General features: G+C 42.4%; 2 protein-coding genes across 11 annotated transcripts in view; one reads left to right on the forward strand and one right to left on the reverse strand.

Annotated features, from left to right (window-relative positions):
* Nucleotides 1–15,375, reverse strand: part of SKIC3 (SKI3 subunit of superkiller complex) — an 82,810-nt gene extending 67,435 nt beyond the window's left edge. Inside the window, exons 1-8 of one of the 8 annotated variants that reach the window (XM_050943854.1) lie at nucleotides 15,356–15,375; nucleotides 12,939–13,036; nucleotides 10,950–11,093; nucleotides 8,869–8,960; nucleotides 6,931–7,006; nucleotides 5,318–5,458; nucleotides 2,080–2,178; nucleotides 1,865–1,973 (exon numbers count right to left, since the gene is read on the reverse strand). In XM_050943854.1, the coding sequence (XP_050799811.1) occupies nucleotides 1,865–1,973; nucleotides 2,080–2,178; nucleotides 5,318–5,458; nucleotides 6,931–7,006; nucleotides 8,869–8,960; nucleotides 10,950–11,093; nucleotides 12,939–13,028 (751 nt within the window). In that variant the 5' untranslated portion in view covers nucleotides 13,029–13,036; nucleotides 15,356–15,375. The other 7 variants (XM_050943860.1, XM_050943857.1, XM_050943859.1 and 4 more) reach the window with 7 other exon arrangements.
* A 231-nt stretch (nucleotides 15,376–15,606) lies between these two features.
* ARSK (arylsulfatase family member K) overlaps nucleotides 15,607–25,873 on the forward strand; it is a 49,605-nt gene continuing 39,338 nt past the window's right edge. For all 3 annotated transcript variants that reach the window (XM_050943887.1, XM_050943888.1, XM_050943889.1), the window contains exons 1-2: nucleotides 15,607–15,931; nucleotides 23,482–23,611. In XM_050943887.1, coding sequence (XP_050799844.1) covers nucleotides 15,758–15,931; nucleotides 23,482–23,611 — 304 coding nt within the window. In that variant the 5' untranslated portion in view covers nucleotides 15,607–15,757. The remainder of the gene's footprint in view (nucleotides 15,932–23,481; nucleotides 23,612–25,873) is intronic.

A 25,873-nucleotide genomic window follows, 5' to 3' on the forward strand; every position in this document is an offset into this window, starting at 1 on the left:
CTAAAAACACCCCAATTGCAATCAGGGTCCCATTATGTTAGGTACAATGCAAACATCTAGATAAAAGACAGTCCCTTCCCCACAAGCTTATAATCTTTCAAGATAGACAAAGGGTTGGAAGGAATCAGGCACAGCAAAGTGAAGTGACTTGGCCAAGATCACACAGCAAATTCCACGGCCAGTAGGAATTCCTTTTGTCTCTGAACAAGTTCACCACTGGCATAGGATCAGTAATTCCACTGAATTTAATGGAATAACTGTAACTGAAATGGACGCCTGTTTATTCCAACAAGGGTAAAGAAAGAACACTGAAAACTGTTAAAGCTCAGAAACCTATATGGTTGGATAGTTAAAATTCATTTTACCAATACTGGTCCAGGCACCCAGAGATGAAAATAATAAATGACTCTTTGCAAGGAGGAGTGATTTCAGCAGTTTTGTGCCTGGTGCAGATCAGTGCATTCCATAGCAGCAAGCCATATCTATTTTGAGATGGAACTTGAGTGCTAAGATGCTCAGGAAAGTCACAAAGAAACAGAATGAGCTTAACAATTACCTTCTCTTTGTTTTAAGCATAAAAACCTGATTACATATTTGGGTTCACACTTATGTTTAATTTAATGGAATGCACACGTTCTGGATTGTTCTGCTGTGATACAAAAGTACTACAAAGTACTAGCTCTTCTTGTAGATGAATTATGCTTGTTTGGTTTGCTCTTGCTGGTTCCTTTCCACTGGGTTCAATTATTTTAAACACTGAAATTAAGAGTTCTGTATTACCATTTTTCTGCTCATGTATTACTTTCATGATGCGTAGCTCCCTGAAACTTGGTACTATAAGGCATTCTTCCACTCCTAACAAAGGAAATTATACAGCTTTATTGTTTAAAAAAGAAAGGAATTTCTGTATGGATTCTCGGCATATACTTCTACTTAGTTTTTGTGTGACATTCCTGGTCAATATGACTGTATGTTTACAAATAGTTTTCTGGAGGGTGCCCAACTGTAAGTCACTTCTGGCCCCTTTAAGGTATCAGCTGTGACACCCAAAGCTGACATCTAAAATCACTATTCACTTGTACAATATTAACGCAATAGTGAGAGCTCAAAACTTGAATCTAACAGTTTCAAACCCAGCACTGTGGAAGACAGCATGCTGCCTTCTTAAAGCATATAACAAACAAATCTGTTTTTAAAAAAGATCTCTTACTTTCACTTCACTGAAATACCCTAAAAAGCCATTTACTCCCCACCCACCAGGAAGTCTTGTGAAGAAAAATTCATGAATGTTCCTGCCGAGAGGAAAGGATATACTGGTTCACCAATTCTCTCACTTTAGCCATCTCTAGAGCTTTGTTTAACTGTCACCATCCTTTCCATCAAAAACAAGAAAACAAGATTCTCTTCAAACCTCATGTAGCTAATCTTCACTTATCTAGAGTGGCTCCTTTTGAGCATCTTGAAGCACTCTTCCCATGGGACTGAGTACACTGCCAACAAAGGAATCAAGAATCCAGAACTGGTCTTGAACAAAGAATACCCGTTGTTGTTTTTTTAAGACGTCCTTTGGTGGTACAGCAGTACTAAGTTTCACAGCTCTGAGACACTATAGTTTAGGACAGAACTGTCTTCCTCTCCAGGGTGGTAGAAACATAGAACCTAATATAGACAATATATTTGTGCTGAAGAGTGGTGCAAGCTGCCTCAAACTACAACTTCCCTCAACAAACTGAAGTAATAGAACTTGAGAGACTGGTTCCCTTTTTTATGAGAAGGACTGGGGGAGTGAAGGGCAAGCCAAAAGTCACAGTGAAAAGATACAAGATTTGGAACAACAAAAATGAACCAAAACCATCCCACTCACCTGACTGAATAAAGTGCAAGCAGAGCACTTCTAAAGGATAACTCATGGTAGGATACAAAACCATCATATCATCACAGGCCTTCTTCAGCCTAGCAGTCTCATGAGGAAACTTGTAAGGAGAAAAAAAAAGTCAAAGCAATTTATTGAGCTATTCGTGCAGTATTATTAGATGTTATTTGTGTTATTGAAGAGACTATAAATTAAACTGTTCTTACTTTTGACAAACACAGAATGAAGTTTTTATAAAGCTTTTCGTGATCTTCACCGGGAACCGTGTCTGCAGAGTTCACTGCATGTTCAAATGCAGTCAAAAGCTGAAGTAAGAAATTGGTTAAGTACAATAGTGTGAATTAGCAAGAAAAGCAACAAACGGTTAACTTATGAAATTTGGTCACCAATAGGGTGTAGTATACCATGAACATGATTATAATATGTTTATTTGGCCCCACTGTGCCCATGTAGTCCTTCATAGAACTTCTGTTGTGCAAAGAGCAAAATACATAACAGGCTGGTTCTTCATACTCAAGTATTATTCATATAGTGTTCAAATCCTGGTAGTAAATCTGCTACTAGTTGAAGGAAGTAAACAATCTAATCCATGCAGTGGCATAAGATATGTACAAAAAGAGCACATGTGAAGCACTATCCATTATGACAGCTATGAGCTTAAATAACTTATTAAATATTGGTATGCAAGTTTTCATTTTGATGCTCCTGTCTTGTGTGCCTTTAAGATAAAACCTTAACACTGCCAAAATGAATCTGAGCTTTTAAAAGTAATGCTTCACAAAAGATTTTTTTTAAAAAAACAGCAGTTATGTATGACACTACATTCTTTTGCACAGGGGCTTTTCAAAAGCGTATTATTTCATCACCAGAAAATTCACCAAATTTCATTTCTATTACCAATATTCTGGGGGGGACAGCGTGCAATATTTTCAAAAGGGTCTATGGCCCAGGTCCACAACATTATTTAGGCTCCCAACTTCCACTGATTTCAGTGGAAGTTGGAAGGCTAAATACCTTTGTGGAGCAGAGCATAAGTGATTTAGGAACCTAAGGGCAAAATTTCAGAAGCCTAAATCCCACTGAAAGTCAGTGGGTCTTGGGCTCTTTATGTCACTTAAGCACTTTTTAAAATTTACCCAAAATCTAGTTGTCCATATCCATTAACGTGGGCAATGGCTATTTTGCTTCAGTCTTCACTAAAAAGATTAATTGTAACCAGATGCTTAGCACAATTAATATTAACAACAAAGGGGAAGGAACACAAGCCAGAATAGAGAAAGAATGGATTAAAGAATATTTAGTTAAGTTAGATGTATTCAAATTGGCATGGTCCGATGAAATTCACCCAAAGGTACTCAAGGAACTAGCTGAAGGAATCTTGGAACCATTAGCGATAATCTTTGAGAATTCATGGAGGACGAGTGAGATCCCACAGGATCGGAGAAGGGCAAACATAGTACCTATCTTTAAAAAGGGGAACAAAAAGGACTAGGGAATTATAGACTAGTTAGCCTAACTTCGATACCTCAAAAGATACTGGAACAAATTACTAAACAATCAATTTATAAGCACTTACAGGTCAATAGGATGATAAGTAATAGGAACATGGATTTGTCAAGAACAAATCATGCCAAACCAACCTAATTTCCTTCTTTGACTGGGTTACTCTGACCTAGTGGGTGGGTGGAAGTAGTAGACATGACATATCTTGATTTTTTCTGACACAATCCCTGTGACATTCTCATAGGCAAACTAGGGAAATATGGTGTAGTTAAAGTAACTATAACTGTTTGAAAAAACATACTCAAAGGGTAGTTATCAATGGTATAGCTAATGAGGTTCCACAAGGCTCAGTCCTGGATCCAGAACCATTATTCATTTTCATTAATGACTTAGATTAGAGGTTCTCAAACTGTGGTCTGTTGACCACCAGTGGTCCGCGAGCTCCATTCAGGTGGTCCGTGGATATTTCCCTCTAGGGTGGCCTGGGCAGCCGCACACAACAGAATGAAGGGACAACCACCTAATTAGTGGAGCCACTAATTAGGTGCTTGGACCCTGGAGAAGATGGACATGTAAGGTGAGGTAGTGGCCTTGGGGGCAATAAGGGGCAGGTGGGAGGGGGCAGTGGAGTGAGAAGAAGGGATGGGGGGAATTTGGGACGTGCCGAGCTGCAGCAGCTAGAGAAAGAGGCGACTTTCCCCAGCTCCAGAGCTGAGGCTGCCAGGGAGAGATGGCCCTCCTTCCCAGCCTCAGCTCTGTAGCTGCTGTGGTGGGGGAGAGAGGGCACATCCATTGCATTAGAAAGTTAAGACTACTGATATTAAAATATGAAGTGTGCTTTTATTTATAGAACAAATAACGTTAATTATTAAGGGTTTTTTTTAATATAGTGCTTTTATTCAAAGCGCTGTAGAATAGTTAGCTAGTGGTACAAACAACATTTGGAAAGCTCATCTAGTAGTCCGCCGAGACCCTCAGCAATTTTCAAGTGGTCCGCAAAAAAAAAAAATTAAGAACCATTGACTTAGGTGATGGAGTGGATAGTATGCTTATAAAATTTGCATATGCCATCAAGATGGGAGGGGTTGCAAGCACTTTGGAGGACAGAATTAGAATTCAAAATTAGCTTGATAAATTGGAGAATTATTCTGAAATCAACGAGATGAAATTCAATTAAGACAACAGCAAAGTACACTTCAGAAGAAAAAAATCAAATGCACAAACACAAAATGGTGAATAACTGGCTAGCCAGTAATATTGCTGAAAAGAATTTGGGCATTATAGTGGATCACAAATTGAATATGAGTCAACAATGCGATGCAATTGCAAAAAAGGCTAATATTCTGGGATGATTTAACAAGAGTGTCATAAGAAAGACGCAGGAGGTAACTGTGCCACTCTACTTGGCACTGGTGAAGCATCAGTGGAAGTACTGTGTCCAGTTTTGGGAGCTACACTTTAAGAAAGGCGTGGACAAATTGGAGGGAGTCCAAAGGAGAGCAATAAAAATGATAAAAGGTTAAGAAAACTTCGCCTTTGAGGAAAGGTTAAAAAAACAGGTATGTTTAGTCTTGAGAAAAGATGACTGAGGAGGGACCTGATAACAGTCTTCAAATATGTTAAAGGCTGTTATAAAAAGGACAGTGATCAATTGTTCTGAACGTTCACTGAAGGTAGGACAAGTAGTAATCAGATTAATTTGTAGCAAGGGAGTCTGAGGTTAGATATTAGGGAAAACTTTCTAACGATAAGAGTAGTTAAGCACTGGAATTGGGAGATTGTGGAACAACATCATTGGAGATTTTTAAGAACAGGTTAGACAAATACCTGTCAGGGATGCTCTAGATATACTTGGTCTTCACCCACACATCATGCTGAGGTGACTAGCTGGCCTCTCAAGCCCTACATTTCTATGATTTGAGTAGGAGGGAGAAACATTACCAACTGCTGTGTCTCATTATCTTGATTCTGTGTACTGTCTGGCAGTAATTGGATCAGCCTCTTCCATAGCTGGTGGAGCTCAGCATTATCTGCACCTTCCTCCTGTTTTATCTTTATCAGTTTATGCCATGTGTGAGCCACCTGTCAACAGGAAAGAGAAATGAATCATTCTGTAACTCATTTAAAAATCTGACACCCAGTGTGATCGCTCCAATTTATTTCAACCCCTTGCCAATATGATTTACAATTTCCTAACTCAAGTGGTCAGAAAATAGCATTAACACTTAGCAAGACTGCCAGGAGGATAGGGCTAATGAGTGAGTGTTGGACAAATTACTTCACCATGCTGTTTAGAACAGTCAACAGAACTAGTAGTATTTAAGCAGTTTAGTACTACGGATGTAGCTGATGGTCTGTAATTGCTCATTTAACCTTGTATAACAGAATACTGCCGTAAAGAAATCCTTCAAGTTTTCTTGAAAAACTCGATAATAATAGAGGAATCTGCATTATAATAGGTCTGATAGACGCAAGCTATCCTACATGTACTATGTAAAGTAAAGAATTTGATGACGTATATGACAAAAGTATGGCCAAAACCATACTTCTGATGACCCATTTAAAAAAGAAAATAGCATCCCAAGCACTATTCTTTTCCAGCAGTGAAGTGACTCAGCATTATATTTGACTAGAGAATGGAATACCTATTAAAATTTGAGACTGTTAACAAAAATGAAACAAAGAAAGTATCAAATACCACAGTGTGGCTCCCTTTCTCTCTAGTGGCTGGCCCACATAGAGGAAGCTGAATTTATGAGTTTGATGCTAGCTTTGAGATACCAGAGCTGGATTTTCTGGCTCACACAGCAAAGGCTCATGCTTTTAGAATCTGAGATCCAAGGTTCAATCCTTCCTAAAACTGAACAAAACAGGTTTTATATTTTACATCTAGGGTTTGAAAGGTTTGTCTGCCTTGCTTCCATTGAAAACAAAATTTCCCTTAACATATTCAGGCTGTCCAGAGACTATAAAAAATAAATCATCATCCTTGGCAAAGAATTTTTGCTATGAAACTAATATTAAAGTTCTCAAAACTTCAAGGAATCGGAATACTCCTCAAAGACTGGAGTAGATGAAAAAGTACTGTAGAAAAATAATATGTGATCATTTAATTACAAACTGTATTATGATGCATACACACACAAGGGCAGAATTAAGGTTGCACAGGCATCCTTTGAGCTGGCATTTCCTAACTTCTGAGTCCCTAAGTTAAAAAAAAAAAAATGTGGAAAAATATTCAAATACTTGACAGCAACCAGAAACTAACATTTTAATGCAATTTGTTTATATGACACAACGTATCAACAGGTGAATTTCAGAACGTTGTATTGAAGAAAATGATTGCAACTTCATTTTAATAAAAGGTAAACTAACCATTTTTAGGATTGCTTTTTATGTTAAGACATGTCAATTCAATAGATTGCCTCTAAATTTAGTGGTAAGTGCTGGTAGGAGAACACAGGTGTATAATTAAGAGAGATGAGTTCTTACTACAAAAAACACATATGAATAATTTGCATAGGAAAAGGAGACACAGTAAATCAGTAACTGACCTCTAGGTATTTTTTTTCTTGGTGATACAGTTCCACAAGTTTCCCACATACTTCACACCACTTCTGCTTGTCAGTACTAGAAGATGATGGGGGAAAAAACCACAAAAAAGTCATGTCTGTTTTCTAACAAATATGGAGAAATGTATTCTTCAAGAGACACTGCCAACTTGAAATCTAGTCTTTTTTCTTTTTTAAATGAGAGCATTAGAAGTTGCTGCAGATACTATATGTGCCTCCAAGTCCTAATGCAATGATTGTGAATTTTTTTAAAATGTTTTTCTCTTGCAGTTGCTGTGTGAAAAATCTACACAGACTGTATATAGTTAGTTTATCCTAAATGCTGTCAAATGCACCAAGTAAACAAACTGGAACAAAAGTATTTTTCACTTATCTTTCAATTATAGTTATCCTAGATGTTACTTGTAACAGAAGTAATTAAAAATGTTTAAAAAGATGTGTGATTTATAAGTTGACAGTGTCCATCAGACAAAACCAAAATCAAAATCACAAAAACAAAGCAATAAGAACACTCCAATCAGTTGTGGAAACTGGTGACATACAACCAGAGCTAGCTTTGTTTAGAACTGTAAACTGTAACAGGAAATGAAATTCCCTGTGACCATAAAAACTGTGAGTACATGTGTCATAAACAGAGTGTTAAGGGTTAATGTCTCTTATACCTGTAAAGGGTTACAAGCAGGAAACTGGACACCTGACCAGAAGACCAATCAGAAGACAAGATACTTTAAATTCGGGTGGAGGGAAGTTTGGGTGTGAGTTCTTTGTTCTTCTCTCGGAGGGTCTGAGAGAGACCAGACATTACTACAGGCTCTCTAAGTTTCTTTTCAAATAGAAGGTAAAAACCAGGCGGTTTAGGCTTTTTAATTGTTTTACTCTACTTGCAATTGGGGATCTGGTTGGTTAACTTTTATATGTGTAGTTGCTGGGAATATTTTGATTTGTATTGGTACTGGGGGGAAAGTCTCTTTCTGGTATCTGTAAGCTATAAGACCCTGTAATATTTACATCTTGAAGTTAGAGAGATAATTCTTTACTTTTTCTTTCTTTTATTAAAAGATTTCTTTTTAGAGAACCTGATTGATTTTTTTTTCTTGTTTCCCTTGTTTTATCCCAGGGGATTGGAATAACTCACCAGGACTGGTGGGGGAGACGGGAAGAGGGAGAGAGAGAATCTGTTTTCCTTGAATCTGTTTGCCTCTTTGTGAGAGGGAAGGGAGATGCTTCTCTGTATGGGGATTTAAGAGGTTGGATCAGTATCTCTCAGAATAGCCCAGGGAGGGAAATTCTGGGAGGGGGAGAGGTGGGGGAATGGCTTATTTCTCCTTGTTTTAAGAACCCAAGGGATCTGGGTTCTTGGGGTCCCCAGGGAAGGTTTTGGGGTGACCAGAGGGTATCAGGCCCTGGAAAATTCCTGATTGGTGGCAGCATATCTGATCTAAGCTGGTAATTAAACTTAGGGAAACTCATGCTAGTACCCATATTTTGGACGCTAAGGTCCAGAACTGGGAAAGAATGCTATGACAACATGTACTGGTGATATTAATGCTAACCATCAACATCAACTGAGAGTTACAAGATTTATAAAGTTCAACCATCTATGCAACATATTAAGACAAATGATACAGTCATGACACCAGGATACTTAATGTCAATAGTTTAGATAATATATATTACAAAAGATTTCTTCTTATAAAATGATCATAGGAAAGTGATAATTTATCTCTATCCCAACTTCACATTATAGAAAACCAGTAGGATTGACAAAACCTTACCTCTAATACAACATGAGTATTAGAATTAGTTACTATATGCAGAATATCACATGTATCAGTGACGACATTAAAACTGGACTTTTTCCAGTGCAATTGAAATTTAAACATGTTGCAGTGTCATAATTTAATCTAAAATATTCTTTACCTTTCATAGAGTTCCAAGAGCTTTTGGTAAACATTGAACAAGTTTTCTTTGACATCTGCTTGGTTAGATTTCTCATACAAATTTGCTAATCCCTAAACAAAAGTAAAATATATGTTAGATTTCACATCTGCTATTTCCAAGGTCATTTTAAGGCACGCAGCCCAGCTGTTCCCATAAGGAATCCGATGCTTTCAGTGGGGCTCTGCACAGGTACCGGGATCTGTCTGCTCAAATCTCAATGCAGAATCAGAATATAATGTTATGCTGAGAGGTACTGGTGACTGCTTAGATCAGAAACTTCTTTGAGAGTGGGTGTGAATACATTCTTCAATTAACAAAACTGTCAGGAATTTTACTCACAAGGCCTCCATCCAAGTCAAAAACGGTTTGCAACCCTGCCCAAGTGTTTTCAGACTGTCAGGGCACAGATGCTCAGTAGTGTGTTTTGTGACAGGTGGGGAATGCAGAACACACAGAGCAGAGAGAGTCAGTCTGAAAAAGCAGCTGAAAGCAGTGTCTGCCCCTGGAAGAAGCCTGCAGAGAGGTTTTTGGATGGAGTGCAGGCTGAGAAGAGTGCACTTGGTGCTGTGAGCAAAAGAACTGCTTTCTGCTATATGATTCCTTCCATGTTCAGAGATACTTTCTTTATAAATAAACAAACCAGCACCAGAGAAATACCTGACTATCACCAATTTTTCCTCCTAACTGGAACATCCCTTGGACTCTGAACTTTGACTAGCTGCTTGGGTCAAAAAGGGGCAACAAAAACATGGGAGTATTTCTTCACACAATGCACAGTCTACCTGTGGAACTCGTTGACGGGGATGCTGTGAAGGCCAAAAATATAACTGGGTTCAGAAAGGTTCCTGGTGGATAGCTCCATCAATAGCTATTAGCCAAGATAGTCAGGGATACAACCCCATGCTCTGGGTGCCCCCAAACAACTGACTGCCAGAAGCTGAGTCTGGACAACATGGGATGGATCACTCAATAATTACTGTATTCTGTTCATACCCTCTGAAGCATTTGGTACTAGCCACTGTCGCAAGACAGGTTACTGGGCTAGACAGACTATTTTCTGACCCAGTATGGCCATTCCTATGTTCTTAAATATCATTTACATTATAATAAAAGGTCACTGTATTTTCTTAAAATTATTTCTGAGATTAGTGAAGTGGAACACAGACTACCCGAACACTGTTAAATATAATCTTCTTTTAACACCACCAACAGACAACAATAAAGCATCTTAAATTGTGCAAGACTACAGAAAAAATTTTTGTCTCAATAAATTACTGTTTTGTACCAGCTCTTAAAAGACAGAGCCTGACTTGCTGATGAGGATTCAATGAAGGTAATGTCAATATATGTCCAATTGTTGCATTTAAAAAAATTAAAATTACTGATATTAAAAAAACCTCTTTATTAAGTTACAATGCACTAAATATTCCCTTTTACCAGACAGATTAATCGACGACCTAGCCTTCAGCCATATGCTTCACGGTGTGCCCAAAGGCCACAGGCATCTAATATAACAGCACATGTTGTAGATTATCACTTAGACACCATATGCTGCACAACCATCTTAAAGAGCATCTATTATTGTTGCCTAGGACCATGAAAACAACAACATAGTCCAATTTGCACAACTCTGTATCAGAGGCTGGGGAAAAATTTATTGTGCAAAATGCTCTCTCTCATAGGACAGAAACACCCCATTAAATTTACTGGGTCATGAGCAAGGGAACTAAGAAAGCACCTAAGGGAGATAAGCACACTTTTTCTGTTTATTTTTGTTTTCCAAGGGAATGAAACATTTATCCATTAGAAGACCTTTAACAATTTAAATATAATGAATCCAAAAGTTGCCCTCTTTTACACACATACAACTCCCGTTGGTTTTAACATTGTACATACCAGGAGTCAGAGCCACAGCTGGTATAATTTGTTATATGACAAATTATACAACTTGAGGACCTGTCCTAAGAGTCAAATGTTGATTGGATCTTGTTCCTATACTTTACGAACACAGTAGTTCATTTAATAGGAAGGGTAAAGTTGAACTAGAGTCGAAAACATACCTGCCATGCCAGTAGCTGGCCTGGGTCAAGTTCAGCAGCCTTTTTGTATGCACTTTGGGCCTGATCGGGCTGCTCTAACTCTGTAGCTGCCAGGCCAATAAACACCCAGGCATTGTAGTTATTTTTCTCTTGTTTCAGCACTGCCTAAAAATATAAGAGTTCAAATGAAGCTACTGTACTAAATGTGTCTTACAGACTCAACTACCGAGTTTGACTAATCAGTCTTCTTACTTTCTAGAAAAATTTCCTGAACATACTAGTCTGGTAAACAGTGAATTTTATTTATTAGGTATCTATTTAACAAGATGTTACTTTCTGCACTGTGATAATACAAGTTAGAGCATTAATAAAAGGTTAATTTCTAACTGGTAGCTTTCTCTAGCAAGAAAAAACTGCATATTAACGGTCCTAGTGAGACAGGTATCACTAACTGGGGTCACTGAAGGATTCCTCTAAAGTCTATAGTTAAAGATAGACTTTTGTCACAGTCGTCTGAGAATGAATACAGTAACTCCTCGCTTAATGTTGTAGCTATGTTCCTGAAAAATGTGACTAAGTAAAACGATGTTAAGCAAATCCAATTTCCCCATAAGAATTAATGTAAAGGGGGGGAAGGTTAGGTAAATCTTTTTCACCAGACAAAAGACATTTATACATATACAGTGTAAGATTTAAACAATTTTAAACAATTTAATACTGTACTCAGCAATGATGATTGTGAAGCTTGTTTGAGGTGGTGGCATCAGAGGGTGGAAGAGCGTGGATCGTCTGGCTGCTCCTTTTGCTGAACATTCATAACTCAAAAAAACACATCTAGAGATAGTTGTTTTGCTTTCCTTTTTTTTCTTGGTAAATTTCTTTATGCCAGTTTGGTGACGTTTGACTCAAGGTTGTGACTAGGTAAGTAAATATCCTCTGGTCCCAAAGCACTGGTGAGGGTGTGGGCCAACAATATCCACACTCCTAGGCCTGCAGAGTCCTCCTTGTGCAAGCTCTGCAAGTTTGGGCTTGACCTGGGAACCAGGCAGAGCAGGCAAGTGGCAGCACAAAGGAAGGGACACTGTGTTGGGGGACCAGTCGTCTCCTAAGGGAACCAATCTGTCAGGTTGCATGGTATGCTCAGGACACACAATGCAGAGGCACTGGGTCTCTAGATCTCTGCAGAGCTGGAGATAGTTATGGGCTTCTGGGGCCACAGGCACTGACTTTTAAAACTGCTGGGGGGTGCTCAACCCCTGACTCTGCCCCAGGCCCCGCCTCCACTCCACCCCTTCCTCCAAGGACCCACCCTGCCTCATCCTGACCCAGTTCCACCCCCACCTCACTTCTTCCCGCCCAGTTCCACTCCCTCCCACAAGCGTGCCATGTCCTTCCTCCTCCCTCCCAGCCTTCCTGCACGCTGTGAAACAGCTGATTGCGGCAGACGGGCGGGGGTGTGTGTGTTATGGGGGGAGCTAACCCATAGGGCCCGCAGATGGGCGGGAGGCACGGGGGGGCATGTTATAACAGAACATTGTGCAACTTTAAACGAGCATGTTCTCTAATAGAGCAGCAACATAACGAGACGACGTTAACTGGGACGACTTTAAGTGAGGAGTTACTGTACTCTCCGCTTCGCATTTAAGCACATGCAACAGAAAACTGATCTCCTTTTCTGGACAAGCTAACATGGGCAACTAATGAAATCAACACCACACAAAAAAACAGTACCATATAGCAATAAGATCCAGTGTGTGAATTGAAAGGGTGGCATTTGTCTGACTCTCTGAACTTCATCTTCATTGAAGAAAGGAAGAAGGACCCATCCACAAGGATTTTAGCGATTACTCCACCGCAAATCATTCACTATAGTACACATCTTGGCAGTGTAATTACTTAGTACGTACATTACTGCAGAAATTATAGAGTACAATTCCAGTGGACAGAAAACAGTAGGGCTTTTTTCATCTACGTACAATTAATTTTTCTACAAGTAGAAGAATTAATTACCTTGCAATGTTTTAAGGCTTCTTTGTATTCTTTATTTCTTATTGCATCTCTGGCACTTTTCAATGCAGCCTTCACCTCCTTATTTGACATTATTACTGCTAAAGTCAAAACCACAGAAAATCAGTTTTCAAGAAAAGACATTTATATCAAATACTGTTCAAAGCATTCAACTTATACTGCGTTATCATACACAGAGAAAACATTTTAGCAAATATTAACAGTATGTTCGCTGCTGTACAAGTATGACAAAATCCCTGCCCCAAATAGCTATCAATCCAGTATTGACAAAAAAGCAGTGCACACACAAATAAAAATATATGCGACAGTATACCTCTAAATCCCAATCCCAAGCACATGAATCATTTTTAGTATGTGAACAGTCCCACTGAAATTATTGGGACCAATCATGTACTCACATCGATACACATCCTTAAATGCTATGCTGGACCTGAGCCATCACCTTGAAATACTAAGAGCTATTTCTCACCCCAGAGTAGAATTTTTCTTGACAGTTAAAGCACATTAAATAGGGAGTTTCAGTAATATGGATGTTTACGTGTTTCTCTGTCATTCACATTTTAAAGATTTTCCCAATATTTTTTGGCCATACCATTCTATCAACATCATCGAGTAACTTCAAATTCCACTTCCTAAGTAGCCCCTAATGAGGGAAAGAGCACTTCATAAGTTTGGAAGGGATGTGTGCAGGAATGAAGGAAATATTCAAGTTTGTTTTAGTAAAAAAAAATGGAAACAAACAGTAAAGTTAACATTTTGAAGTTATACATAGTATCATTTAAAGCACATACATCACTCTGATGAACATATTATTTACACTCACTCTAACACATGCTTTAGAAAGTGTACATGGTTCGGATGCAATTATCATCATCACCAGGATGAGGAATGTGGCAGGAAGGGGATACCACTGTGCAAAAGGATCTAGATCTGTATGAGTAGAAAAAGAAACACTATACTGGGGAGCAAGGGTCCACTATGAAAAACTGAATAGAAGTTATATATTACTGTTATTATTATTTATGTGTATTACAGTAGCACCTGTAACTGTAGCACAGTCACAGACCAGTGAGAGAGGAAAGACAATGACTCTACAGTCTGGTGATTAGGTTACTCCCTGGGATATGGGTGAACTAAGTTCAAGGCCCTGCTGCTGAGCAGAGATTTTAAAACAGATCTCCCACATCCCAGGTCAGTATCCTGATCACCAGGCTACTGACTATAATATGGTAGGGGGGAGTCTCCATTTTTTCATGAAAAAGGGCTGACCTGGCTTAGGTGTCTAACTTCGAGTGCACCCCAGTTCAGATCTGTGATGCTAAAGTAGGGATAGGCTTTCTATCTCTGGCCTTGAGCCAGGCACCTAACTCACTCTGAGAGATGAGGGTTAGCCCCCAGGCTTTTCCTTGGCATTTCCTACGGCCAGGTTGGACAGCTCCCTGCTCAGCATACTGGTTTTTGTAAATCCCTTTCTTTGGAGCCTCAACCCACTCCATGCATTGTATAGGTAGTCTGGGCACCTAACTCAGGGCTAAGGATCCCACTGGGCAGCAGGGTGCCTAAATATCAGGTGTTGCAACACTGAGTATAAGCGTATGTATGTCTACACTGCGGGGTGGGGCGGGGGCGCGGACACTCCTATGGCAGCAAGTCTCAGAACCCGATGTACAGATTCTGGCTCGCAGGGCCCATGCTACGGCGGTAAAACTAGCAGTGCGAATACATCCCTGCTTGGGCTGTGGAAGCCGGTAAGCAGGGTGGGTCTCCGAGCTGAAGCAGGAACATCTGCACTGCTATTTTCAGCACTCTGGCGTCAGCCCAGCCCAGCCCGGCTGTAGCTCTGGGCTCTGGCCATGCGACTATAGGAGTTTGGGCAGCGTTCACACTACTCTCGTCCCTTTGTGGATCTACCTCTAGCGCCGCCGCTGTTCTCCGGCCTATTTCGCCTTCCCTGCTCACAGCTGGGACCTTTCTTTTCCTCTGCCACGGCAGCCAGCGGAACTGCCTTGATACTCCACAGGGCATCACCTGCAGCTGCCGCCCACGGGGGCCCCAGGCCTCCTACTCGGCAACGCGCACCAGCCCCCTCCCCGGGCACAGGGTCCCCCTCCACCCACGGACCCCGAGCACCCCGGCTTAGCTGGGGAGCTCTGGGCCCACGCAAGCCTCGCAGAGCCGCCTAGCCGCCCACGGGGGAGCAGCAAAGGCACCGCCCCTGCGCCCGCTCCCCCCTACCACTGAGCGCTTCACCTGCCTCTGCCTCCGCCTCCTGCCTCAATTATCAGCCACCAACTCTCCGCACCCCGACCTCCCCGGCTCGGCCGCGCAGGCGCGCTGACTCGGTTGCTGCCCTTCTCGCGTGAGGACCATTGACGCGACCCAGCACTCCGCCATCTTACCGTCCTCCAGCTCCTGTGGCATGATGGGAGTCGTAGTTCATCTCCTTATCTCCCTCGCCGCCTGATCTCCGAGGCATGATGGGAGTCGTAGTTCATCCCCCTACCACCCTCGCCGCCTGACCTCCGAGGCATGATGGGAGGTGTAGTTCGTCGTGGCCCGCTTCCGCGAGGCCTGATGGACGCTGTAGTTTGATCTGCTGCGGGGAGAGGGCGGGAGTGTCACGGGGTGTTGCTCTCAGGCCTCTGGCGTGTCTCCGGGCAGTGTCAAAGCGCAGGGGTGGGCTGGTTCTAGGCCCAGCCCTCCCTCAATGGCTGCAGCCTGGCAGTCGGGGAGCGCTGCTCGCCCTGCTGGTGTGTGAGGGACCGTGTGCCCGGGGACCTGGCTCTGGGCGCGGGGAGAGGATGAGGGGGCGGTGCAGAGAAGGGCCCCGGACGGTGGTGCTGGCGGCTCTGGTGCTGCTGCTGGTTTCCACCCGCTGGGAGGGTTCGAAGGCGCGTCCTGTGGCGTGGGGACACCTCGGCGCTGGCAGCAGCCAGAGGGCACGCAACGTGGTGATGGTGATGTGCGATGCCTTTGTAAGTATCCCACCAGAGCCTCCTGCTTCTCCAGGCCTCTGCTCACAGGGAAAGAGTCTGAGCACGTATAACGCATGTAGCACCAAACACTAACCCGGTGTTGTCAGCTTTTGTAGGGTCTGATGAGTTTGGGATGCCCTCTGCATTTCAGAGACACTTGTGTGATGTGACCCAAGGCAATGTGTGCCTCGGTGTCAAATCTTCTTTGTCTCATGCTGAAATGGCATTTCACAGACTCTGAAAATTACTTTGGGAGCTGTTAATGGGCCACAGTCAGGGCTTGAGAAACCACCTTGTCCTAGCAAGGGACACAATCTCAGTAAAGAGGATAGATTATACCCCTGAGAGCTGTCCACTGCATCATCACTTCTGCTTGGGACCATAAAGACAGGATTGCAATTAACTCAGTGGTCCTCAACCTTTTTGTCTGATGGATGAAGGACTGTGGAGGCGGTGGAACATCTGCTGAAATGCCGCTGAATTTCTGCGGCATTTCGGTGGCTATGCCTCTGGATGTCAGTTGTCGGTGGCAAGTGGCGTCATCGAGAGGCAATGCTGCAGAAATTCGGGGGTGACGGCTCTCGATGATGCTGCTTGTTCGTGTTGAGGACCCTTGAATTAACTGAAAGACGCTGTATTTTTTAGTTTAAAGAGTCAGATTTTTTTCTCAAGATAACTCTTTTTGAAAGAAACCTATTTTTATCAGTTACTTACAAATAATCAAATTACATGTAACTATTTCTGTTGTGAGTTATGGTAAACCTGGTCATGATGTAACAGTAGCAATGAACACTGCAAAACTGATATGTAAAAACAATTTATTCGACCTATGTTGAAAAGAGAACACTCCTACAAATAAGAAACCTGTCTGTTACAGCTATCCCCCTGCTCCATTTTGTTTCTTACAGCTGTCCCCATACTCCATTTTGTTTTGTTCTCCTCCTGTGGCCACCTCTACCTGGCTGTTAAGTTGTTTACCAGGGCCACTGCCCTTCTCAAAGGGAGGGCCCCTTAAATTGTTTACCAAGAGCCATTGCCCTTCTCAAAGGGATGGCCACTTGTGCTGCGTGCTAAGTGTGACCACTGCCCTGTTCAAAGGGTTGGTCCTGTTATCACTTTGTTAAACTTGGGCTTTGTGTAGGGTGGGCAATGTCCAGAGCTGCAAGACCTAATGTGTTTTTAAGGTCCTGGGCATGAGTCATAGGCCTCATGTGCTTTTGAGTCCTCAGGTGTGAACTCACACCTATTGTTCAGGACTCTGCCCAGGTATGTCTCTGTGCTCACCTGCAGTTTTTCCCTGTGTCTCCTCCCCTGTGACAGAGGGAGCCTATCAGGATTACTGGTGGGAAACTGCCTGAGTCTGCCTTTAAAAACAGGCATTTTTAAAACAAACATCGGAAAGGTTCCTGCATTGCTGCCTGGTCTGATCAGCCAGGGGTTCTGGGGAGTCGTTTCTCTGCTCTCCTTTTATTTTGAGTGTACCCCCGTTTTTTAACCTCTCCCCCCATGAAGAACGAATTGCTGCCTGAGAGATCTCCTGATTATCGAGACCGTACCGAGCCCTCCTTGCTTCTTCTGACGTTGTTGCTGCTTCTGCCTTTGCTGCTACCTTGGGGACTGGTAAGAATCCCTCTGTGAAACTTTCTATACTTTTATTTTATTATTTTAGCTGCTGGCTCTGTTTCCCGAGCACACAGACTCAAGCTAAACCTTGGTCCGTGTCTTAAAACATCTCTTAAACTCCACGGCGCTTTGCCGCTAAAAATAAGTTTGTGCCGCCACTAAGCTCTGCTCCTGTGGGCTTTGCTTTGGGGCTCACTGCTTTCAGCCATATCCACTGCTGCAGCCTGTCACGGAGTCCCCGGGCGATGCTCTGGAACTGCTCCCCACCAAGCCAGTCAGGGCTTTGGGGAGCTTCCTCTCCCTTGGAGCAGACTTGTTCAGGGCTAGAAGCTCACACGGCTTCACCTCCTGGGTCTCTCCTTGGAGCATTCAGCATCCTCTGCCCCTCCGTGCGCTCCCCACAGCGAGTCCACCGCAGCGGGGTCCTGGGGAAGCCACCGGGTTCTGCACCCCCACTTTGCAGTCAGACGTGACTCTCAGCCAGCCAGTAAAACAGAGGTTTATTCGATGACAGGAACAGGGTCTAAAACAGAGCTTGTAGATACAGCGAACCGGACCCCTCGGCTGGGTCCATTCTGGGGGGCAGTGAGCCAGACCCCCAGGTCTGCCCTCCACCCTTGACCCCAGCCAGCTCCAGACTAACCACCCCTTCCAGCCCCTCCTCTCTGCTCAGCCCCTTTTCCGGGCCAGGAGGTCACCTGATTCCTTTGTCTCCAACACCTTCAGCTGGCACCTTTGCAGAGGAGGGGCCCAGGCCATCAGTTGCTAGGAGACAGAGTGCCAGGCATTTAGGTGCACTGGCCCTTTGCTCTGCCAGATACTTAAGAACTGCCATGGGGACACTGAGGCACCAACACAGTATTCAGAGCAAACATTAAGAACATTCCCAGTTCGTCACACAGCCACCATCCCCTTGGCTTCCTTGCGGGGCTGCCTTGGGAGCTGTATCCTGGGCACATACTGCTCTGCCCTCTTTGACTTCCTCATAGCATAAGGTGCACCATAGGTTTTGCTTTTTAGTTTAATAAGTCATAGTTTGCTAAGATTGTAGCGCTTGTAAGTTTCACCTGCCTTGCTATAGTTGCTATTTTGTTGCTCCGTATAGTTGCTTGTTATAGTTTGCTTAGAATTGTGATATTTGTTGTTTTGCCTAGTCGTTGGTTAAGACAGATTTAAAAAAGCCATTGCCTGGTCGTATTCTGTACCTGTTTTGTTCCTTTGTATAAGCTGCTTGTCATTTTATATAAATTTGATTAAGTTAGACGATAGATAAGGCTTTTGCTGTTTGAATTCGTCTTCCCGCTGTCCCTATCTTTCCCTGAACTTTCCCGTGTCTGTTTTTCCCCCGCTCCAATCTTCCCCTCTGTGTACTTCCCCGTGTCTCCCTGTTGTAACCTCTTGCTGCTTCTCCCCCTGTGTAACTTCCCAAACCCTTTGCCGCTTCTCTCCTTTTTTTTTTTTTTTGGGTGTCCCTCTAGCCCTTCCTTACACCTCTCTGCTGCCTCTCCCTGTATCCCCTGTGTTCGTGCTCCCGCTTCTCCGCTGCCCCTCCCCTACCGAAAATCACCATCACACTGCTCCGTTTGTCTTCACCTCACTGCTCCGCAACTTCCCTGAAGTGCTCTCCGCTGCTGCAACCTGTTTCCTCCCTCAGCCGTCTCTCTCATTCTCCACGTGCCTTCCCATCGCTTGCACGTTCAGCCCCCTCCCCTCTTGCTGCTCCCAGACTCCCCTTAAGTGCACTCCAGCTGCTCTTGTCTCCCGTATGTCCAGCCCGCAGGCTCCTGAAGACTGCTGCTCTGGGCTTCACCCCACAGGGCTTCAGAGTCTCTCACTGCTTGCAGCTGCACTCTCCTCTCATCAGTTGCCACTGATCATTCACTCCCTTCCCCACTCCTGTTTCTTGACTCAGCCTTTAGGTACACTCTTGCAGATTATCTGCTATTACAACCTCACAAATTAAGTCATTAATTTTCATCTATGCTGTTACATTGCATAATTTCACTTATCACCCATATTGTATCATTGCACTGTGATTCACATTTTACTTGTGGTTATAACACCCCATTGGTCGCCTCCACTTTTCTGATATACTTTGTATTTGCATTGATGCCACTGTGTTACATTGTATATATAGCTATTAACCACTTAATACATTCTATCTGAGATTGTTGACCATTTCATATAGAAGTTACCATTTTACTTTACATTTCTTTTTGGTAGATTTTGCATTCCACACTGTATCTAGAGTTGTTCCTATATAAAGTTGAGTTGCTTATTGACTGTACTGTATCCCATTGTGCTGAACTCCACTTACTGCATCTCACTGTTAGAACTCCCTACACTGTTCAATAAGAACTCCCCCATCATTGTCTATTGTAAACACCCTATACACCCCATCCCATCGTATTTCATTGTTAAATTCCCACCACTTCCTTTTTCCTTTTAATAAAGAAATTAATTGGCACCCCACCTGTGTGGTAGTTGCTCCCCAAGATCCCATATACCTGCTGGCAGGGTCAAAACCGTAGGGAGCAATCAGAGATTCTTGGTTTGTGTAGCCTTTAGAAATTATAAGAAATTCAAGTATCATCCACCATGGGGAAATTTATAGAATGATTCCAACCAATTTAAACACAGATTCAGCTGAACTGGAGGGAATCATGGTATTGGGCCCAAGCCTGTTTCTATCACTGTGCTTTCATTAGGTTTAACTAACGTGGTGGTAAAAATACCAGAAGCTTATCTATACTTATATGTATACCAGTTCAGTTAAAGTGGTGATAAAGCTGGTGAAATTTTTTTGTAAATGTCCCCTGTATCCATAATGGCCATAGACATAGGCACTGACTCCATGGGTGCTCTGAGGCTTGAACACCAATGGAAAAAAAATAGTGGGTGCTCAGCACCAACAGGCAGGCCTGCTGATCAACTCCTCTACCTCACTCCCAGCGGTTCCCGCCACCATGATCAACTGTTCAGCAGCATGTGAGGGGTGCTGGGCTAGGGGAGGGGTAGTGGCAGGAAGAGTCAGGGGAGGGGAGGGGGGAGCGAGGCAAAGCAGTTGGGGTGGGGGCTTGGGGAAAGGAGTGGAGTGGGAGTGGGTCCTGGGGTGGAACAGGGATCAAGCACTCTCCGAGAACTGAGGAAGTTGGCTCCTATGGCCTCAGAAACTAGTGGTGAATGGAGGGGTGAAAGTCACTTCAGGGACTTACCAGTACACAGGGCGGCCACGGTCCTGAGCAAGGTGGGTGGGGTGGCTCAACTGAAAGGGGCGGGGCCTTGGGCAGAAGGGGCGAGGCTGTGGCCAGACTGAGTATCAACATATTTTACATTGTAACGGTTATGTCACTGTAACTCTTGCTTCTCTATACTGTATAACTCTGTACATGCTTTTTCTTGGGCCATCACTGAGTCAGATGCTAGAGAATGATCTGTATCCATTTTACACAGCTTATTCTTTTAACGATGAAATGTCAGTGAGTCTAGGGCCCTGGTTTTGCAAACGCTTGTGACTAACTATTCAAATGAGGCCAGGATCAAATCCTATATAAAAACTAAATCTTAGTGCATTGTGTGAAGCTAAGTGTACTGTTTGTATCTATTGTAGGAAGCCAGACAGAGTCTGAAGGAGATTTTAGGTAGAAATTCTGCAGTGAGGCAGAGCGAGAGCTTTAAGGATGATGATAATGGGTCCCTTTACCTAAAAAAATTCCTTGTGCAATGTTAGAAAAAAGAACTTTGCCTTGATTCCTTACCATCATCACATGACACACATCCATAGATGTAAATTACTATGGTTATGCTTGAATAGGAAAAAAGAGTGGATGTTCAATTTACCATGTTATTTCTCTGTTTATGAGATAGTATTTCACTGAGCAATTATTTTCACATAGTAGTTGAGAATTCAGGAAAACTATCCATTAAGAGCTACTGTGCACTGACTTACTATTTTTTGGTATGCTACACTGTTGCCCAGAAGCCCAAATAAGGATCAGGGCCTTATTGTGATTAATGCTGTACAAACATAAATACATGAGTAACCTCACTTTCATGAGTACAATGGGACTACTCTCATGCTTGAAGTTACATGGGTGTAAGTATTTGCAGGGCAGGGCCATATAGTGGAAGACAATCCTTTCACCAAAGAGCTTACAATATAATTTAGGACAAGGTGCATCAAAACACCCTGAGAGTAGAGTATATAAGCACAACAATTAAAGGAACAGGTGGATACCTACACTAGCTATGTGCACAGTTAGCGGGATTTAAGTCATTTGAAGTTTTTCTTTTGGGAAAGGAGGGAGGTTTGGTTTTAAGATATAAATAAACAAATATTATTGATAAAAGTTGTTAAAGAAATCGATAAAATGAAGGGCCATTTAAACATTTCAGGATACTGTTGTAGGCACCATTGCAAGTTGCAGTCAAAGTGAGAGAGCTGCAAGTGGGGCTGCTACTCCCCTCCCCACGCAGTGGATGAGCAGATGTGGGGAATGGGTTAGGGTTATGGCCATGCATGCATGCCGGCATACTGAAACACCTTCCAATGCACTGGCCTTACTGGTATAGACAAGGAAAGGCCTGTCTCTTGTTTCTTTATCATGATTTGTTTCAGAATTTCTGATTAACATGTCATTGATAGGTCATAAGAAGAGAGCCAACCTCTGCAATAATCAAACCATAAGCTATCAAGCACCATAACAATCAAGACCAAGACCTTAACTGAATATGTCAGTGGGAAGTATATCATTTTAGCATACAAAGCTTTAGACTATTATGCCCTTCTCACTCTGTTACTTAGTGGATTGGCCGTTCCATGTGGGATCAAATAGAGCTTCCTCATGGTCTTCACCTTCCTTCTTGGGTATAGTGAGCAAAATCGCTGTGGCCAAACTCAATAAATTTTACTAATCGAAGAGCAATGAAGATGCAAGACTGAGCATCATCTTGATGACTGGAGGAAAGACACATTTTCCCCCCCGTAAGCGAAATTTGAGAGTTTTGACCAGAATTTGAAATGTTTTTTCCTAACAACAAAACTTATTTTTAAGCCCAGTTTAGTTTTAGCCAACTGTGCTTCATCTGTGTGCTTGTCGCATTCAGGCACCAGGCAAGTGAGGGATGGTGCTTTCTACGTTTGATTTGAAAGAGTTGTAGAGCTGGGTATTGTCTGCATGCTCAAGTACTGCCGTTCAGGGTATCTCACATTCTCCCCTAGGAGCTTAGTGTGTATTTTGAAAAGAAGATGGGAATAGGCTTGAACCATGCAATTCTTCTAAAGGTTCTGCCCATCATGACTCTCTGAGATACACCTGGGATGAAGGATTGAAGATAGCTCCATTGACTCCAACCACCTACACTAGGTGTGGCGAGCAAGTCAGCAGCACCTCATGGCCAGTGTCAAATGATGCTGACTGATAGAAGAGCAGAGATGTTTGCCCACTCTTCATGGCTCAAAGAGATCATTTACCAGTGTGACCAGTGGTGTTTCTATGCCATTTTATAATCTGAAACATGTTTTGAGATGAAGGGTGCTAGGTTATTGGTAGAGATGGCTTAAGTGTTGTTGCAGATGGCTTCTTAGTCATCTTGCCAAACATGAAGATTAGACACCAGGGTTGTAATTGGTGAGTTTCAGAGTTTTCCAGGATAATTCATTTTTGAAAGGTGCCAGATTTAATGACCCTTTATAAGTGCTGAGTATTATTATCCTACGTAGTTGCATGTGGTTTTTATTCTTTGCACAGTTTCCAAGATCAAAACTGAGTGCAACTCTTGGACAACCAGAACGTAATTCCTAGAATGGTAAATTTGCTATATATTGTAGCTTTGGGTCATTTTCATAATATTTTATTTCTAACTAGTAAAGAAAATGTTACCATTATCAATTTTAATGTTTTTAAGTAACTTCTTTTTGATTGCAGGATGGAAGGTTGACATTTTATCCAGGAAATCAGACCGTGATCCTACCTTTTATAAATCTCATGAAAAGATATGGCACTGTTTTTCTCAGTGCCTACACCAATTCTCCAATATGTTGTCCTTCTCGTGCAGGTAAGACTATATTAAAAATCTTATTAACAGAAATAGTAACTACCAGGAGAGAGCCGGTTTAAATGTTCATTAGTGATGGACAAACCTCAGAAGGCTTGAGCTGAATAAGCCCTCATTTTTAAATGCTTATCTGAAATTATCCAAACCTTCTGAGGTTTTTATCCATTTCTCTTTCTCCCCTTGTCTGCCTCCCATGCTTCTTCCTCCCAACTGCATTCTTCTCTTCCAACTTCTTAGCCCCTCAAGCCATTGCAAACTTTACTCAGGTTTCAGTACTTCTGAAAACCTTTAAGGATTCTAGTGGACTTGTTTGTCCTCTACAACAGTGGTTCTCAAAGCCGGTCTGCCGCTTGTTCAGGGAAAGCCCCAGGTGGGCCAGGCCGGTTTATTTACTTGCTGCATCCGCAGGTTTGCTGGTCCAGACCAATGGGGGCTGCGGGAAGCGGCGGCCAGCACATCCCTTGGCCTGCACTGTTTCCCGCATCCCCCATTGGCCTGGAGCGGTGAACCGCAGCCAGTGGGAGCCGCGGTCAGCCAAACCTGCAGATGCGGCAGGTAAACAAACCAGCCCGGCCTGCCGGGGGCTTTCCCTGAACAAGCGGCAGACTGCCTTTGAGAAAGCTCTGCTCTACAACATTGATCTGTGGCTGCATTCAGGGCTGCTCTGAGGCTTCCCAGCACAGAAATACTTTCTACATTTCTTGCTACCTGGAACGCATATGAAATACTAACAACTGATTGAAACTGATGGATGGCCTTTAGCTTTGCCTTGGGACATCAGCTCGTCTAACCAGTTATTCTCAAATACCTTGTATTTTCAGTAGTTATTACCTAAATATGTTATAGTGTTTTTTAAACTTTTTCTGTTGTTTCAACCAGTTATAATCAGAGACCTTTGTATTGTGAAATTCTGTGACTTCAAACTTTGCCATATTATACACCATTTGATAAAAGTTGTGCTTCAGAATCCAAGATTTTATTTTAATACGTTTCATGCTGTTATTGTTGTGGCGGAAACCTTTCATGTATGAACTAAGTGAAACGAACGTAGTGCTGTCTGAGTCCAGGAACTGAAACAGTAGCTCTGAGAGGAACTGATTCAGTCATCTCCCTGAAGTATTCACACTGAAACCTACCTCATTGTAGATTGTGGCCCTGATTCAGAAAAGCACTTATATGTTTATATGATGGGGCACAGAGGCCCTATACTGGCAACAAAGGAAAACTGACCGGCTCTCCACTAGCAATGATGAGAGGGTTAAGGAGAGCCTGTGGACCCAGTTGATGCTGCCCTGCTGCATTTACACCCAGTGCAGCCAGTATCCGATAGGGAAAGGAGAGCGATAAGGAGAAGAACCAACCCAGTTCAGTGCTGACCAGGGAAGCCTGGTTCAAGCTGAGAGCTTAGGGCAACTTGCTACCTGAGTGAACCCTTTGGTGAATGGAACAGCTAGGTCCAGGAAAACTAACAAAAAAGGACTAGCTATTCAGAGCAGGAGAGCAAGGATCCTCCTGGCAACCCCATGCACAACCCTGATTCTGAGATCACTGTCTTCCTTTTTGTTTTGGATTTTGACACTCCAGAAAAGGTAGTATTTAAGCATGCCATAGCCAGAGAGCCAAGCACCACAATACCGAATCTGTGAGAGGTGATGTCTGTGGACCCACAGAAGGAGTTAGTCGTGTTCTGATGGTCAACATGCTTAATGTTAAACTTATGAAAAGTCCCACTGAAGTCAAGGGATCAGCTTGAAATTTAACACATGCTTAAGTCCTTTGCAGTTTTGGGGCCTTTCTGAGTAAGGCATATTATTTTTACAATCAATAAAAATGTTACTTTTCTAGGAGAAGATACTAAGTTTAGTGATTGTGCCATGCTTAGTATAGTGGAACCTTGGCCCATGACTGGGACTTCTAAGCAGTGTCACAATAGATAGTTTTATTTTTGAGTGCAGTTATTTTTTGTACAGAATTCTACATTTGTAAGTGGAGCTTTCATGATAAAGAGATTGCATTATAGTACTTGTATGAGGTGAATTGAAAAATACTATTTTTTTTGTTTTTACAGTGCAAATATTTGTAATAAAAATAATAATATAAAGTGTGCACTGTACACTTTGGATTCTTTGTTGTCATTGAAATCAATATATTTGAAAATGTAGAAAAACATCCAAAGATATATAACAAATTTCAACTGGTATTCTATTGTTTAACAGTGCAATTAAAACTATGATAAAGGAAGATTAATTTTTTTAGTTTATC

Source organism: Gopherus flavomarginatus, chromosome 3 (assembly GCF_025201925.1).
Source record: "Gopherus flavomarginatus isolate rGopFla2 chromosome 3, rGopFla2.mat.asm, whole genome shotgun sequence".
Lineage (NCBI taxonomy): Eukaryota > Metazoa > Chordata > Testudines > Testudinidae > Gopherus > Gopherus flavomarginatus.